This window comes from Fukomys damarensis, unplaced genomic scaffold (genome assembly GCF_012274545.1).
Source record: "Fukomys damarensis isolate Sample0158 unplaced genomic scaffold, DMR_v1.0_HiC HiC_scaffold_31, whole genome shotgun sequence".
Classification (NCBI taxonomy): domain Eukaryota; kingdom Metazoa; phylum Chordata; class Mammalia; order Rodentia; family Bathyergidae; genus Fukomys; species Fukomys damarensis.
In genome coordinates this window covers 3316944-3333135 of record NW_022900943.1, presented here as the reverse complement: position 1 = coordinate 3333135, position 16192 = coordinate 3316944, and the positions used below count along the sequence as shown (strand labels likewise).

Here is a 16192-nt window from a genome sequence, read left to right as displayed (position 1 = left end):
GCGCCGGGGCTGGAAACACGCCCGCCCCGGGGGAGGTTGGGCGGGGCCCTCGGCACGCGGCGGAGGATGCTGGCGACCCGAATGCTAATTCTGTCGTCCTGGAGTGAGGAAGTCTCACTGGAGGCGATTCTGTCGGTGGAAAGCATTTTCCTCGTCAGTTGCCCTAACGTTACTTTCCTGTTATTTAAGGAGTTTGTGCGTACTGCGGATGAGCTGACACAGATTTAACTCAGGCATTGAGTTCTCCTTTAGCTCTGCCTTCTTGCCAGCATTTGAAGGGATTAGGAGATTAAATGTCGGGAACTCACTCAACAGTAGTTTCTGTCCGATTAGGAGCTGCTCAACAACAAAGTAACTGTACAGTATCAGCTCAGGCTAATAAAAGAATTTGTGAAATTCATTCTAATTGCAGTTTGTTTTGTTGGGTTATTTTGCCCCTTTTATAAGCCCTCGTTGATTGGATCAGGGGCCTAACAGGACAGTCTTGTTTAATAATACGTTTGGGAAGCTATGTGGCTGACCTCTTCAGTTTTCCTGTTACCTGTTTTTCGCTGGTTAAGGAGCAAAGGGATAAAGACTGAACCGAAACCTATTTTCTTCTGCAGACTGCCCCTACCCGCTGTGGTTAAAAATGTGAACTCATGATAAAGCCTTTGATGAAGTCGTAATCTGAGACATTATTTCTACACTTACCTTTCCACTCCAAAGTTAGGGCCTTAGTTGGCCAAAGAGCTGAAATACTTAACTTTTGTGACTTACTTGATTAAGGAAGTCTAACTGTAGAAAACAGCCTGGTGAACTCCTTCCCTTAAGTCTGTTCTCTATTAGATTCTTTAAAAATGTGGCTCCCAACAATTGGGCTTTGTGACCTTGGATATATCTGGATCAGGAAGATGATTGCAATATTGTAGGCATATGGAAAAGTATTGAGGTGGTCATAATTAACTGAGAAATAAGATTCTTGTGCGTATTGTTAGATGATCATAGGCATTCCAGTAATGTGAAATGAGGTTTGAGCATATCCCACAGCATAAAATTTTAGTCAGTTCAGACTTCTTTCTCTTAGGGAACTTACTGTTTTGTAAAAAAAGCATTTAAGTAATTAAACACTTTTCATGGTTTTTTATTCCTTCCACTGTTTTTCGGCTAGAAATCACAGCACCTGAGAATACATTAAAACTGCTAGAATTTGCAAAAACCAAAGCTAAGAAATGCATTTTATATCTCAACGTAGTAAGAAAACATACACACATAATTTCAGAAAGAATATTTATCCTGTTTAGTGAACTTTGGTATTTTCTTTGTATTTTTTTTTAATACTGTTTAGGCTTGCAAATATATGTCACTCTGTGGTAGAACACTTCTCTAGCATGAGCCAGGCCTGGGGTTCAAGCCCAGCACTACTAAATAAAGAAGAAAGCGAGTGTTATTTAGGTCTAAATTCAGTTCATAACTCTGTAATGTGTCAAACACTTTGGGAAACAACTCTGCTGATTAATCCGATCATTTAGGTTAGTTTTTTTTTTCACATATTACTTATGAGAACTCAGTTTTATGTGATTGGTAAAGAAAAAAGCTTGTGTGAGATTCTGTGTACCTTTTAACTCAGAGTAAGTATGTAATAAAAATGTGTTTCTCTTAATATGAGCATCTCATCCTGTTCTATGTGATTGTATTACCTAATTACACCCGGTTTTTTTTAGAAGGCCCTGAAATAAGCAAGGAAACTACACGTTTAGCTGTAGAAAAGGTGATTAATTTCAGTGTGGAAAGAAAAGCTGTTTATTGCTCTTTCTGAGGATAGTAGTTTAGCTTCCAAATGCAGCTTTTCTCAATGAATTTTCAAGGATGTGGCAAAGGTTAATTTCAAGTACATGACATTTATACCTTATTGATTTAGAATCTAGTTCCATCATATTCTTAATTTTAATTGTGTCCTTCAAGAATGTATTCAGTTTGTGACAAAAGATGTTGGGAGGATGTGTATAGGCACATTTACTACCATTTGTAGAATACAAGCTGAGTAAAAGTTAGTGTTTATAAAACTAGTTTTATTTTTTGGTAGCAGCCAGTTATACTCATTAAACCTGTAAACCAATTTCAGATTTAAAAAAGGGTTTAGATGAAATACATGTTAATTACCAAATTTAATGATGAAACTGTCTTTTTAGAAGCAGATGATACTAAGAATATATTATGAGAGAATTAAACCAGCTTCATTTTATGCTAGAAATTTAGATGTGTTGAAACAAATATCAATTTGTGAATGTTTTCTGTGATTAGATTCCTCCCATTGTTAGTAGCTATATCCTAATAGCTGAATGTTTTTTGTGCAGGTTTTTTTTTGTTTTTTTGTTTTTTTTGGTGCTAGGGATTGAACTCAGGACCTTGCACTTGAGATCCAATGGCGGCGCCACTGAGCTAAATCCCCAGCCCTCTGTTAAGTTTTTAAAATGATAATTTACTAAATGGCTACTTTGTGTTATACTTAATAAATAATCTCTTTCTGTGGCTTTTCTTGAATTCTGATAGGCAAATTGTTTAAATGTGGGAAATAGTTTTTGGATGTTTGTTGACTTCATTCCTTTAGTAGAGGTAAATGGAAGGCCTCCTGTGTTTTTTTAACACTCATCTAAGTGTTTGGAGTGTTGATACCTAGTGAAAAAAGGCTGTTAGGGGTATCTGTACTTGTATATAGCTGATGTTTATTTTCATTGAAGCTGATAAGTAAAAGAGAAAAACCAATCTAACTTTAAGGATATATAGATCCAAATCACCTGCCCTTTAGTCAGCTGTTTTATGTACTGAGTTTAATAAACATTGTGAGAAGTGTTAGGAATTTTTATTTTAATTTAAAATTATTGGGGGGCCAGGGATTTAGCTCAGTGGCACTGTACCAGCCTTGCAAGTGCCTTGTAAGTGCGAGGACCCAAGTCTGATCCCTGGTACTCCCTGCCCCTCCAAAATTATTTGGCTCTGGAAATTCTGTAGTGAGAATAAAGAATTGTGGGCTGAAGATTTAGCTCAGTGGTTCTGCTGCCTGCCTCGAAAGCACAAGGTCCCAAATTCAAACCCCAGTACCAAAAAAAAAAAAAAAAAGATGTATCATGTACAGGTACAAGTTCCCTATGATGAATATGATCACTATATATCTAAATTCTAATAATTAAAAAAGAATTGTATAATGAGTAATTGTTCAAGGTTTTTATTTCCAATTTTTAAAAACAATTTCTATATAAAAGAAGGCAAATATAAAAGTATGATTGGCAATCATTAGTTTCCTTATTTAATAATGTCTGGAAAAGTTTGGAAACTAGTTCTATGGTTTTTTGGGGTGGAAGTATAATTTATTTTTGTATGGGAAACTTCTGCATGTGGATATACAATTTTCCTAGCATTTGTTAAAAAAAAAAGCTGTTTTTTTTTTTTTTTTTTTTAAACAGCATGTGCTTTTGTCCTCTTTGTGAAAAATCAGATGGCTCTAGGAGCATTGAGTTGTTTCTGTGTCTTCTATTCTATTCCATTGGTCTACTTGTCTGTTTTTCTGCCAATATCATGTTTTTGTTTCTATGACTTTCTAGTGTAAATTGATATCCAGTATTGTGATGCATCCAGCATCGCTCTTTTTGCTCATGATTGCTTTGCTTATTCTGAGTCTTTTCGAATTCCACATGAATTTTAAATTTGTTTTTTTCTAACTCTGTGAAGAATGTTGGTAGGATTTTAATAGGAAATTATATTGAATCTTTAGATCACTTTTGGAAATGTGGACATTTTAACGATACACTGCTCATCTGTTAGTAAGGGAGGACTTTACGTTGTTTAATGTCTTCATTTTCTTTCTTCAGAGTTCCATAATTTTCATTGTAGACATCTTTCACTCTTCGGTTGGGTTAACTCCTAGGTGTTTAAATTTTTTTTTTATGTTGTGAATGGAATTGTTTTCCTGATTTCTTTCTTCATAGGCTTATTGTTGGGGTACAGGAGCCCTACTGATTTTTCTTTTTAGTAATTAAAGGTATAATCCACTTTGAAGATATACAGCATTTGAATAATTAAAATACAAATCTATCGCTTTTCTCCACAACCCATTTGTAGCATTTTATTTCTCACCAAGGAACTTATTGTTTTTCTTACTAGACCTAATGTATAGCATGATAACTATGGTTAATAAGTATATTACATACTTGAAAATTGGCAAGAGAATAGATTTGTTTTCTCACCACAAAAAGCTGCTTATATGAGGTAATAGATATGTTGATTAGTTTGAGGTAGCCATTCCACTATATATATCATCTATACCATATATACTGTAAATATATACAGTGTTTGTCAACTAAGAAATAATAGTAAGATTCTAGAAGAAAAAATGGGTAAATATATTTTAAATCTTGGAATAGAGATGGCCTTTATAACTCATATATAAAATCCATAAACCATAATAGAAAAGGTGGATATATTTGAATATATAAAATTAATAAGTTCTCAAGAAAATCCTCAATGTGAATAAAGTTAAATAATCAGCGACGAACTGGGAAAAATTATAAACCATTTAGTGGCATAAGTCTAATTTTAAGATTTCCTCTAAGCTCCAACACTTTTTATATTTCATTGGCAGAATTTAAATCCCATAAGCCACAAGATAACTGAAGCCACAGTGATTGTTGGCTGGCAAATGGACAGTTTCTGTAAGAGAAGGGATGGTGGAGACAGATATAAATTGAGGTGTCTACTGCACAAGTAAACTGTACCAGTTGGAGGACTAATAAATGGAGTGTTCCAGAAAAATAAAACAAACCGAAAGAAACACTGTAAGGGGTTATCAAATACTTGTATTTTGGTAGCTATAGTAAATACAGTATCCAGGGAAGAATTCTCTTGAGATAGTGGTGTTTAGGCAGGCATGAATGAAGTAAAGGCATAATCTGTACAAAAACCTAGTAAGCAGTAATTATATGCCAAGGCCCTAGTTCGGTTAGAGTAGCAAAATCTGTGTGAACAAAAGAGATAGAGACAATGAGATTGGAGAGGGTGTATTTGGCCAGTTTAGGTGGGGGTTTGTAGTCTTATTCAATAGAGTGAGTTATTTCCTAATCTAATGGAAACCCTTTGGAAAGTTTTGAGCTATAAGGCTAGACACTGTCATAGAGAGCTAGGCAAGAGTTGGAATTAACTTGGACTAAAGTGATAGTAGTGACAGTGATAAGAGTGGTCAGAATTGTGATATATTTTGCAGATAAAGCCATTTCTGATGGTTTGGATATGAAGTATGAGGAAAAGAGCAACCAAGATTAACTCCTATATTTTGGGTTTTTCAACTAATTAGTAGATAGTGGTGCCATTTTCTGAGATACAGAGAGGCAGGTTTGTGAAACGGAAGGAATCAAGATTTTACTTCAGACAAGTTCTAACTTTAGGATGTTATTAGGGAATTGGCATGTAGGGAGTTGGAGATAGAAGTCTGGACCAATCAGTAGAGGAAACAGCTAGAGATAGAAATGTGGAGGTCTCAGTGAAAAGTAAGTGTGTGAAACCCTGGGGTTCGTATGCGGTCAGCTAGGGCAGTGTTTCTCAACCTTGAATACACAGATTCATGTGAGGAGCTTTCAGAAAGCACTGTATAGATGCTTGGATCTTAATTGAGACTAAATCTGAATTTTTAGGTCATCACTATTTTTTAAAAGCTCCCCAAAATTGGTTAACTGTCAAAAAGAGTTAATAATAACTGATACAGGCGATAAGGACCAACATTTTGCTATGTCAGTTGGATTTGAAGAATGATTTTTTTTTTTGTGCCAGGGATCAAACTCAGGTCCTTGCACTTGCAAGGCAGGCCACCGAACCGCTGAGCTAAATCCCCTGCCCTGAAGAATGATTTTTAACATAATGGTGGAGAGGAAAATCTTTATTAGAAGACATAGAGTGAATGGGAGGTGAGGAAGTGGAGACAGTTATTATAGGCAGTTCTTTTGAAGGAATTTGCTCAAAGGAGCTAAAAAATGGAGCAATCATTGCAGCGCAATTTCTTTTTTTTAAAAAAATTCACCTTGATATTCAGTAATTCAACATTTTTACCCCAAATTGTGCATAGTAGAAATATTAAAACTAAATACAGGTTACCAGTGTTAGAACTTTTTCAAATAAAATTTTCCTACTATACCTTTAAAGAATTCATTGCAAAGAAGTATGGAGCAAATAATTGTATTTTAAAATTAAGAAAAAAATTTAATGTAATGTCTTTGATATTGGCATCAAGCAATGCACTTAACATAGCTTTCTTTCTTTAAGGCTGATAAAGAATTTGTATGGTCTTTGTGGAAACGTCTCCAAGTAACAAGCCCTGATCTCACACATGCTGTTGGTTTGGTTGTGGAAAGGTGAGCTCTCAAATTATTTTTCATAAGTATTTGATTTGTTAAATGTGTTTATCTTCAAAATTAAAATTTGTCATTAGGGGCCAGGGATTTATCTCAGTGGTTCTACTGCCTGCCTTGCAAGTGTACGTCCCGAGTTTGATCCCTGGTTCTAAAAAACAACAAACAAATTGTCATTAATACCCTAAAGAGGTTAATTTGATTTCCAAATGAATGTGTAACAGAACATGATAGTTATTGGATTTATTACAAGAGATGATAATTCACCAAGTACAGGCAGGTCCTATCTCATCATATTCTGACATATTTGGAGAATTTACAGGTAAAACAATGGCTTAGACATGGTGTGAAAGAATGTATATAAGTGTGTATGTGTTTGCTTTGAGCTGTTACACTTGGTTCTAAAAATTGGAGAAGTCCCTATTGTTTAGCTTTTTACTCCATATACCGCCCCTATAGGGAACTTCTTAGGGCTTGACTCATTTTCCGCTAAAATAATTGTATTGTGTACTTGAAAGCCTTGGGATGGATGAAAGCCTTACCAAATTATGTAAGTGTTCTGGAATAGGCTGAGCAGTTTTACTTATGTGCTGTATTATCCTTAGGGGATGCCCACTCATTTAACTGTAGATTATTGGGCCTCTCCTTGGTCATTAAAAACAAAGTGTTGCTGGAGACTCCTCATCAGACATTTGGTGTACACTAGTTCCATGCCCCCAGCATAACAGTTAAAACAATTACTTTCCTGTTAAATGGATTCCATTGTATTTCCTAAATGAGAAGCTAAGTATATGGATACCTTTTCCTTGATGGGAATCATTTTTGATAATTTAATCTTAATTCATCTTTTGAGGTTTAAGCCCTGAATATTATCATTCTAATATTGTTTAGAGTTTGACTTTTTAAAAACCTTTAATAACATACTTGAATAGATCTAATTTTACTATCCTTGATTTTTGTGGATTCTTAAAATGTTGTAATCAGTTTTTGTTCATGTTGTTTGTATGTCTTATTCATCAGTTTTTTCCTTTTGATCATCAGGTTTAAGTCTTTAGTTGAAGGACTCTTGTTACTTCCTGTGTCATCTATGAGATGAAATGTGATGAATCTTGCTCCATTTTTTAGCTTCTGAGATCAGGCACATTCAGGGTGGTAGGACACTATTTTTTTATATGAATTAGAATAAGAATAAGCCTTTTAGAGGAGGGACTTCATGTGTCATTTCTGTGATCCTTTCTTTATATTCATCTCTTTTTATTATTTTTTCTACTTTTAGAAATCATCCTCCTCTGCTTTCTCTGCCATTGCATTATTTTGAAGCAAACCCCAGGCATACTATTTTACCTAGAATTTCTTTAGTGTTTTGAGTGATTTCTGTTTATTAATAATAGTTATATTCTATAAAATCTTTGGAAATACTGAATTAGCAAACACTGAACCATTACTCCTAGGGAAAATCAAGGGTTAGGTTCCCGTGAACCTTTGGTCACAACAGTTTTGTCAAAGGATCAACACTTGGCCATGTTTTATGTGGTTTCTGTTTAAAGATACCATATTTACTATTTATTGTTGATTGATCAACATTGAACTCATGTGCAATGGCACTATAACTCAAATTTTACTAAGTTTATGTAACATACTCTATTCCCTAAGCTACAAAAGTTTTCTTCACTTAGAAACAATAGAAAGCAGTTCAGTAATGATCCTTTTAAGAATCAACAAAAAGTATAGAAATGTGTACAATGTGGTGTTGCATAGATCATGTGTTTACAATATAACAGTTGTAACAAGAAGGCAGTGTCAGTTTGTTTGTTATTTATTCATTCATTGGTACCAGGTAGGGAACTCGGGTCCTTGCACTTGCAAGACGGGCAGTAGAGCCACGGAGCTAAATCCCTGGTCCCAGTGTCAGTTTATTTGACACAAGTTAGGAACAGATAGATAAGGTGGCGCCAATTTTTTGCCAGATTGTTCATGCCGGATGACTACAAATATTGGTTTTGTTGTTACAAATAAATTTTAATGTGGGCAAGTTCACAGATTCTGAATCTGCAAATGAGGACCAAATATCTCTAAAAATAAGAGTTTTCTTAAAAACATACAATACCGTTTTTATACTTAGAACTCTTTTCTATTTGGTTAAATATTGTGGGTAGTCACATTTTCTGATTCTTTGCATGCTTTATAACTTTTTCTTGAAAAGTAGACATTTTAGATGTTATAGTAGATCTGGTTACTGGTCTTCTCCCTCACATCCACACTTAGGTTTGTTATTGTTATTGTTCTTTTCTTTTCCTTTTTTTTCCGGTATAGGAGCTCAAACTCCAGACCTTACGCTTGTGAGGCAGGCACAGAGCTATGAGCTAAATCCCTTGCCTTATTACCTTGTTTATTTGCCGTATTTTAGTGAATAAATTGTTTTGCCTTCTCACTATGTTGAGTCTGATGTTGCTTTTAAGGCAGGTATAAATTTGGGTGTGCCCACAGTTACCCTGCTGTGTCAGTATTTTTGGCAGGGCTATCTTCTCTCTTTGACTGCACTCAACTGTTAAACTCCACTAATTGCCTGTGGCTCTTTGCTCAGTTATTTCAGTGATGCCTTAAGACATAAATTGTTCTGTAAACCAATACATTAAATTTGTGACTCTTGACGTTTCACAATCAGTGTTTGACTTTTTTTCAAATCTAAGAGAGGCTCCTTCCTCCTATCTCTCATAAACTAGGGAAACTAATTGGTCTGTGGAAGGGAGGCTATACCTTGATATCCTTAGTTTGCCCCCAATTTTGTTGAACCATTGTGTTACAAGCAGGAATAAAGGCTTTTAAGTCTCAGTGTGCTGCGCCCAAAATAGAGACTATTCCAAAATTTGGGATGGTAGAAGACTGGATTTTCCCCCTTTAACTGCCCTTGAATTGCACTTGGCTTCAGTGACAGTCAGCTGGAGCAGGATATGATATACTGATATTCTTTTCTTCCTAGGAAAAAAAGCCCTACAGTGGGGACCTTGCAGGGGCATGCAGAGAAGGAATCTTATGTTTTTGGCTGCACCTCTCTGGAGTAGAGTCTCTCCCCTCTTGAACTGAAAGGGTGCAAGGAGGGAGTTATCTTGGTTCAAATACCATAGACACTTGCTTTCCTTAGTGAATTTTAATATGTATTTTTAAATAGATATTTTTCTCTATGGGTTTGTCCTTAGGATAATCTCTAGAGGATTTACATAGTTTTCTTACTATGTTTTATAGCTTTCACTAGTTTCATTGGGGGAACAAATTTGGAAACTTTCTACATTGTCATTCCTAAAGTTCATTTCTCAGTGTTTGGGGCAATTGTTTATCCAGCAAATCTGCACATCGGATTAAAAGAGACATGTAATTGCAGTTGTGATAGGTACTGCCAAAGCACCTGCTTAAGAAGTTGAACTAATTTATATTTCCAACAGCAGTGTAAGAAGCAACGTGCTTTCTCCACACACTGGACATCACATTATCTTTAAACTTTTTAAAATTTTGCTCATCTAAAATGTAAAAAGTGATATCCTGAAATATTTTTCACTTGTATTTCTCTTGATATGAGTGAAGTCTGAGTCATTTTATATTATCTGTGGACTTTTTCTTTTATGTACATATCTGTATTCATTGCTTTTCACGTTTCTGATCTTATGATCCCTTTGAAACTATCTCTATCTATCTATCTATCTATCTATATATGTATATGTACATGTGTATGTATAGAACTTACTGGAATTTCCTTTGAGTTATTTTGCTTCCTTTCTCATTATCATAGACTATTTTCTTCTTTTTCTCTAAATTTCACAATTTGAAGGATAGTCTTTGATACCTTTTGGTCTCTTTGTGAACAGAAAATCAATTCCCAAGTTAAGTCACTTTCGCTTTTGCAGTGTCACTCAAATACAGTTATTCCTTCATGTCCTTAACTTCTAAATCCTGTCTTGGCTCTTAGTATCTTACCACTGAACATTATATTAATTTTATTTTTCAAAATCAGTTCTATTTTACATCTTTTCTTTGAGACAAAGCAAGATGTCAGACACTAAAGAAATTAATTTGTAAAATTAAGTTTAAAGGTAGCCAGTGAAAATTATAGGACTTTCACAATGGATATCAAGAAGAAACTTGTAGTTTTTAGGCATGGATCCCTAGTGAATACCAAAGTTGCAAAGAAACCATACTGCGAGATTTGGATATACATGGCCATATTTAAAAGAGATGTCTGTGTTAACCTTATAAAGTCAAAAGGTATCAATTGAATGTCATTTGATTGTCAAACATTGTGCTAAAAGTTAGAGAAAGAGCTCTGTGCTTAGCTATGAGACAGTATCAGCTAGTGGGAAACACGTTTGTAGAAAGAAAAAAATTTTAATAGAAATTGATAAGTATTATGATAAGGATATTTATATGAATGTACTTATTCTTCCTTGATCTCTGGTTAAAGATATAAAAATGTTTTCACTAATTCTATTTTAAGTAATTTTTGATTATCCTAATAGAATATCACACAAATAGGAAAAGATTTGTATATTTTCTATGAATTTATTTGTAGAAAATGCTATTTTTTTGTGAGCTACAGATATTTGAATGTATTTACATTTTTGAGTTTTGTAAAGTATTGCTGCCAAAAGCACATTTTGAATATATCATTTGTTTATTAGCTCGACAAATCTGCTTCCCTTGCTGTTACTTATAAGCTCTCACTTCTTGTTATTAATGTCAAAGTGTGCAACCACTGTATTTTATCTTTGAATGCATAAAGGAACATTGAAGGAGGTGGTAGTAATAAACGTGGAAGAAACAATATGGAGTTCCATAGAATATCAATATATTAGGAAGCATAGGATCTTGACTTGTTCGTCTTTTTGTTCATAAGCTTTGATACCTTTTGGTCTCTTTGTGGACAGAAAATCAATTCCCAAGTTAAGTCACTTCTTCTTTTGCAGTGTCACTCAAGTTCAGTAATTCCTTCATATCCTTAACTTTTAAATCCTCTATCTTGGCTCTTAGTATCTTATCTCTGAATATCATTTGATTTTTCAAAATTACTTGTTTTTTATATTTTCTTTTAGACAAAGCAACATACCAATGTTTAATATCTTTGTGTAAAATACAAACTTTATCTTGGATTATAAAATTAACAGTTATAGTATTTTGTCTTGAAATATTTCGAGTTTAGAGAAGAACAATTGAAACTGCTGTTATTTTGCCTATAAAAATTGTGGTTTGTAGACTTATCCAACAATATGCTGTCTTGAATTTTGTGTAGCTCTGCTTTAAGGTATTGCAACTAGTAATCATTCTATTGTGATAGAAAATCCCAGGAAGTGAATTACTGTGTTTGTTTGCTGTTGCTAATCTATCCAGATTTGGATGGGTAATTGTTTATTCATCATTTTGATTTTTTAAACAGTTTCTAGAGTTCTATTGTTTTGTGTATTGCTGTTTTTTCTTTTTTAGCAATTTCACATCTATTGGCATTAGGGCAGTTATGTTACTATGGTCTGTCTAAAGATCTTTTTTGAAGAACAAATGTAAGGATGATGTGCCAGGCTGTAAATAAGCCTCGTGCTATTTTTAAATTGAGGACAACTTAATACTTATCTTGCATTATTTTATGGTCAATCAGTAACAAGAATTTCGTGGTTGAACATTTTGAATGTTTCTGTACTTACTTTGTTCTGTACCAGCTTCACCAGCGATACTCTAAGCTCTGTGGGTAGAAGATAGTAAGGTGTATGGAGAACTAGAATATTGTCTTTAAGGCATCACCAAAAATTCTTGAGGCCAACATTAAATGTATGATTGAGGGAAAAATACACTGTAAAGGCATTGTTAGATTTAAAGTTTTTCAAATAATGAAAATTATGGCAGCATATGAAACATAGATTCCAACTTTTTAAACTTGTTAATGGAGGAGGAATTTATAGGTAAGTTTTTAATGAGCTTTAGTTCTCTTTCAAGGGTATGGTGGTTCTTTCTGTATCTGTATGTTTCACTGAATTGTTGCATTTGCATTACTTGTTAATTCTCTAGAGGATGGATGGAGGGAGATGGGTTGGTAAGCAGGATGGCCCAGGATCATAGGGTACAGAACAGTTATCATAAATCATTCAACCAATAACATTTCTTTAAAAATTTTTTATTAGTACTTGTGTGTCATACATTCATCACATTCATCAAGGAGAATTTATACATGTACATATCTTAATTATTTTTTTCCCATTCTACTCCCCTCCCTTCAACCACTCTTGCCTCCCCATTAAAAGCTGTTTTCTATTTTCTTTCTTCTCTCTCTTTTTAAAATCCCTTTTACCTTCTTTCCCTTCCTCCTCCCCTTTGTTTATTCCCCTCTCATTTAAACTTCCTGGTATCTGTCTTCCATTTTGCTCCTTATTTACCCTTCAGGTTTCTCACACAAGAGAAACAATGTTGGAGTTGAAGTTATACTATAGAGTTACCATGATAAGAACAGCCTGATATACTGGCAAAGAAACAGACCCAAGTATTAGTGGAACTGAATAGGAGATGAAGAAACAATTCCAAACACACTCAACCACTTTATCTTTGACAAAGGGACCATACATCTTTACTGGAGGAAAGATAACTTCTTTAATAAATGGTACTGGGCATACTGGCTTTCCACATGCCAAAGATTAAAACTAGACCCATATCTCTCACCATGCACTAAACTAAAATCAAAATGGATCAAAGATCTAAATATTAGAACAAACATTTAATCTGCTGAAAGAACAGATAAAACTTTTAAAGACATAGGCATAGGCAAAGACTTTATGAACAGAACCCCGATTGCACAGGAATTACTAGAAAGAATATAAAATGAGGATCACATTAAATTAAACAGCTATTGCACAGTGAAATAAACCACTGACAGTAAAGAGATAACCTACAGATTTGGAGAAAATTTTACCAGCCACTCCTCAGATAAAGGAGTAACACCTAGAATATGTAAAGAACCTAAAAAATCAGACCCTCAAATTTAAAGACCCAATCAAAACATGAGCTTCTGAAATGAGTACACATTTCTCAGAAGAAAAATTACAAACAGAAAATAATATATGAAAAATGTTCAACATCACTAGTTATTCAAGAAATGCAAATTAAAACAACTCTGAGATTTCATCTCACTCCAGAAAGAATGACTATCGTCTAGAAATCAGCCAATAACAAATGCTGGTAAATCTGTGGGAAAAAAGGAAGCCTTGTCCATTGTTGGTGGGAGGAGTATAAGTTGGTACAACTAGTATGGAAATCAATACAGAGATTCCTCAAAAATCTAAAACTAGAGCTTCCACATTACCATTCTAGGTATCTTCCCAGAAGAGTTACAAGCATTTTACCACAGTGATACATGCATAACTATGTTTATACCAGCACAATTTATAGTAGCTAAATCTTGGAAATAGCCCATTTTCTCAACAGATGAATGGATAAAGGAAATACGGTATTTACACACAGTGGAGTACTGCTTTGCCATAAAAAGGGATACTTGAGACATTTAGGTAAATGGATGTATCTCAAGACCATAATCTCAAGTGAAATATCTGAGACACACAAGTTTAAATATCACATTGTTTCTCTTGTGTGAGAATGGGTAAATAAGGGAGCAGACAGGAGGACAGATATTTGGATGTAGGAAGAACTTGTTTGAATGGGAAGGGGAACAAAGGACAGGTGAGGATGAAGGGAAGGAAGGGAAAAGTGATTTTTAAAAAAGGAGGGTATGGAAAGGAAAAAAACCTGAAAGCTTTTATATAAATGGGGAGGGGAAGAGTGGTTGAGGGAGGGGAGAGAAATAGAAAAAAAGAATTTAGACATAATTATGTACAGGTACAAATTCCCCATGATGAATGTGATCATTATGTACCAATAACAACTTTAAAAAGTTAAGCTTTTATTTTTAACATTCACGCTAGTTATAGAAAACAATCCAAAGAAATTGGATGAGCTGTTTAACTACAATCTTACAGAGATAACATTTTACAAAAGCATAGTACAATATGATGCCAGTATATTGATATTGATAAGTTAAAATTAACAATTTTTTCACCTCAAGTACCACTCTTTGGTACTCTTTTCAATTTCTTCTTCCATCCCTACTTCTCAGATCTCTTTGTCCTTAACTCCTGGAAAGTGTTAATTTGTTTTCTATTTTTCTCTTTTTAAAGATGTTACATAAATAGAATCACACATGTCACTTCTTGTTAAGGATTTTTCATTCTGTCCTATTCTCTGGAGATTTTCCAAATTTTTGCATCAGTAGTTTGTTCCTTATTATTGCTGAAGACTGCTTCATGGTATGGATGTGCCATCATGCATTTGTTGAGGATATCTGGATTGTTTTAGTATATAGTTTTTAGAAATTAGATGCTTTGGACAGTTGTATACATACTTTTTGTTGTGAACATAAGTTTTAATTTATCTTGGGATAAATGACCAGGAGCAAAATTGCTAGATTGCATGATAGCAGCATGTTTAGTTTCTTAAGAAATTGCTAAACTTTTTCAAAGTGTATGTACCATTTTACATTCTCCCCAGAAATATCTGAGTGATTGTAGTTTATCTGTGTCTTTGCCATCCTTTGGTATTATTACCATGATTTCTTTTAGCCTTTCTGCTATGTATATTGATACATAATTGTTGTTTTAATCTACATTTATCTCAAAGCTAGTGATGCTTAACATCTTTTCCTTTGCTCATTTGTCATCTGTATGTCTGCTTTGATGAAATATTTGTTTATGTCTTTTGTCCATTTCCTGTTGAAATTTTAATTATTGTTGGATTTTGACAGTTCTTTATTTTGAATAAAAGTCATATGTCAGCTTTGCAAATATTTTCTGTCAGTTTGTGTTTCATCCTCTTAACATTGTTTTTTTTGTAGTGTGAAATTAAAATTTTTGCTGAGGTTCAAATTTTGTTTTCTTTTTGGGGTTTTATTTTTTTCTTGTCAAATAGAGACTTTTTTTGGCCTAATTATAGATCCTGAAAATTTTTCCTTATATTTTCTGAAAGTTCTGTAGTTTTGCACTGTATAAGGAGATACTTTATGAGGGCTGAGATTCTTTTCTTTTTGTCTTTGGCTATGTAATTGTTTTATTTTTATTTTATTAGTACATGTGTATAGCAGTTTACAGTCCTCTTGGGGACTGTTTAAAACACATACATAATTACAGCTTGTTTCTTTGTTTTTTAAAATCTCCTTTCCCTTTCATCCTCCTCCTACCCTCCTCCAGTTCCCCATCCCATTTTTACCCCAGCTCATGTTATGACATATGATATTTACATTCATTGAGGTTATTAGCTTCCTTTATATAGCATATCTTTATTCTACTTATTTCCCCTTCCTCTCCTCCTCACCCCTCACCCTTGTTCCCTTAGACCACTTACCTATTGTAGACATCCATCCCCTTGTCCCCTTCTAACCATCCTTTATCATTCTCTTTGTTTTTACCTTGCCTCCCTCAAATAATAGATACTGATATTTAAGCTTGTATGTTTGGTTTATTTCACTTAACATTGTATTTTCCAAGTGTATTCATTTTCCTACAGATGTGTTAAATTTGTCATTCTTTATAGCAGAGTATTATTTCATTGTATATAGATAGCACATTTTCTTTATCCAGTTGTCTGTTGATGAGTATACAGGCTGCTTCCCGATTTAGCTATTACAAATTGTAAACATTGGTATGCCTGTATTGCTGTAGTATGATGACGTAAGCTCTTTGGGGAAGATAACTAATGGGGATAGTTGTGTCATTTGGAATTTCTTTTTTTTTCTTTTTTTTTTT

The 16192-nt window shown here is 34.0% G+C and overlaps 1 protein-coding gene across 1 annotated transcript in view; it reads left to right on the top strand.

The window, feature by feature from the left end:
* The first annotated feature begins 47 nt into the window (after window positions 1-47).
* The window catches only part of Cntln (centlein), a 285607-nt gene continuing 269462 nt past the window's right edge, over window positions 48-16192 (top strand). Inside the window, exons 1-2 of the mRNA XM_033757653.1 lie at window positions 48-153; window positions 6289-6377. Of these exons, the coding sequence (XP_033613544.1) occupies window positions 67-153; window positions 6289-6377 (176 nt within the window). The 5' untranslated portion in view covers window positions 48-66. The remainder of the gene's footprint in view (window positions 154-6288; window positions 6378-16192) is intronic.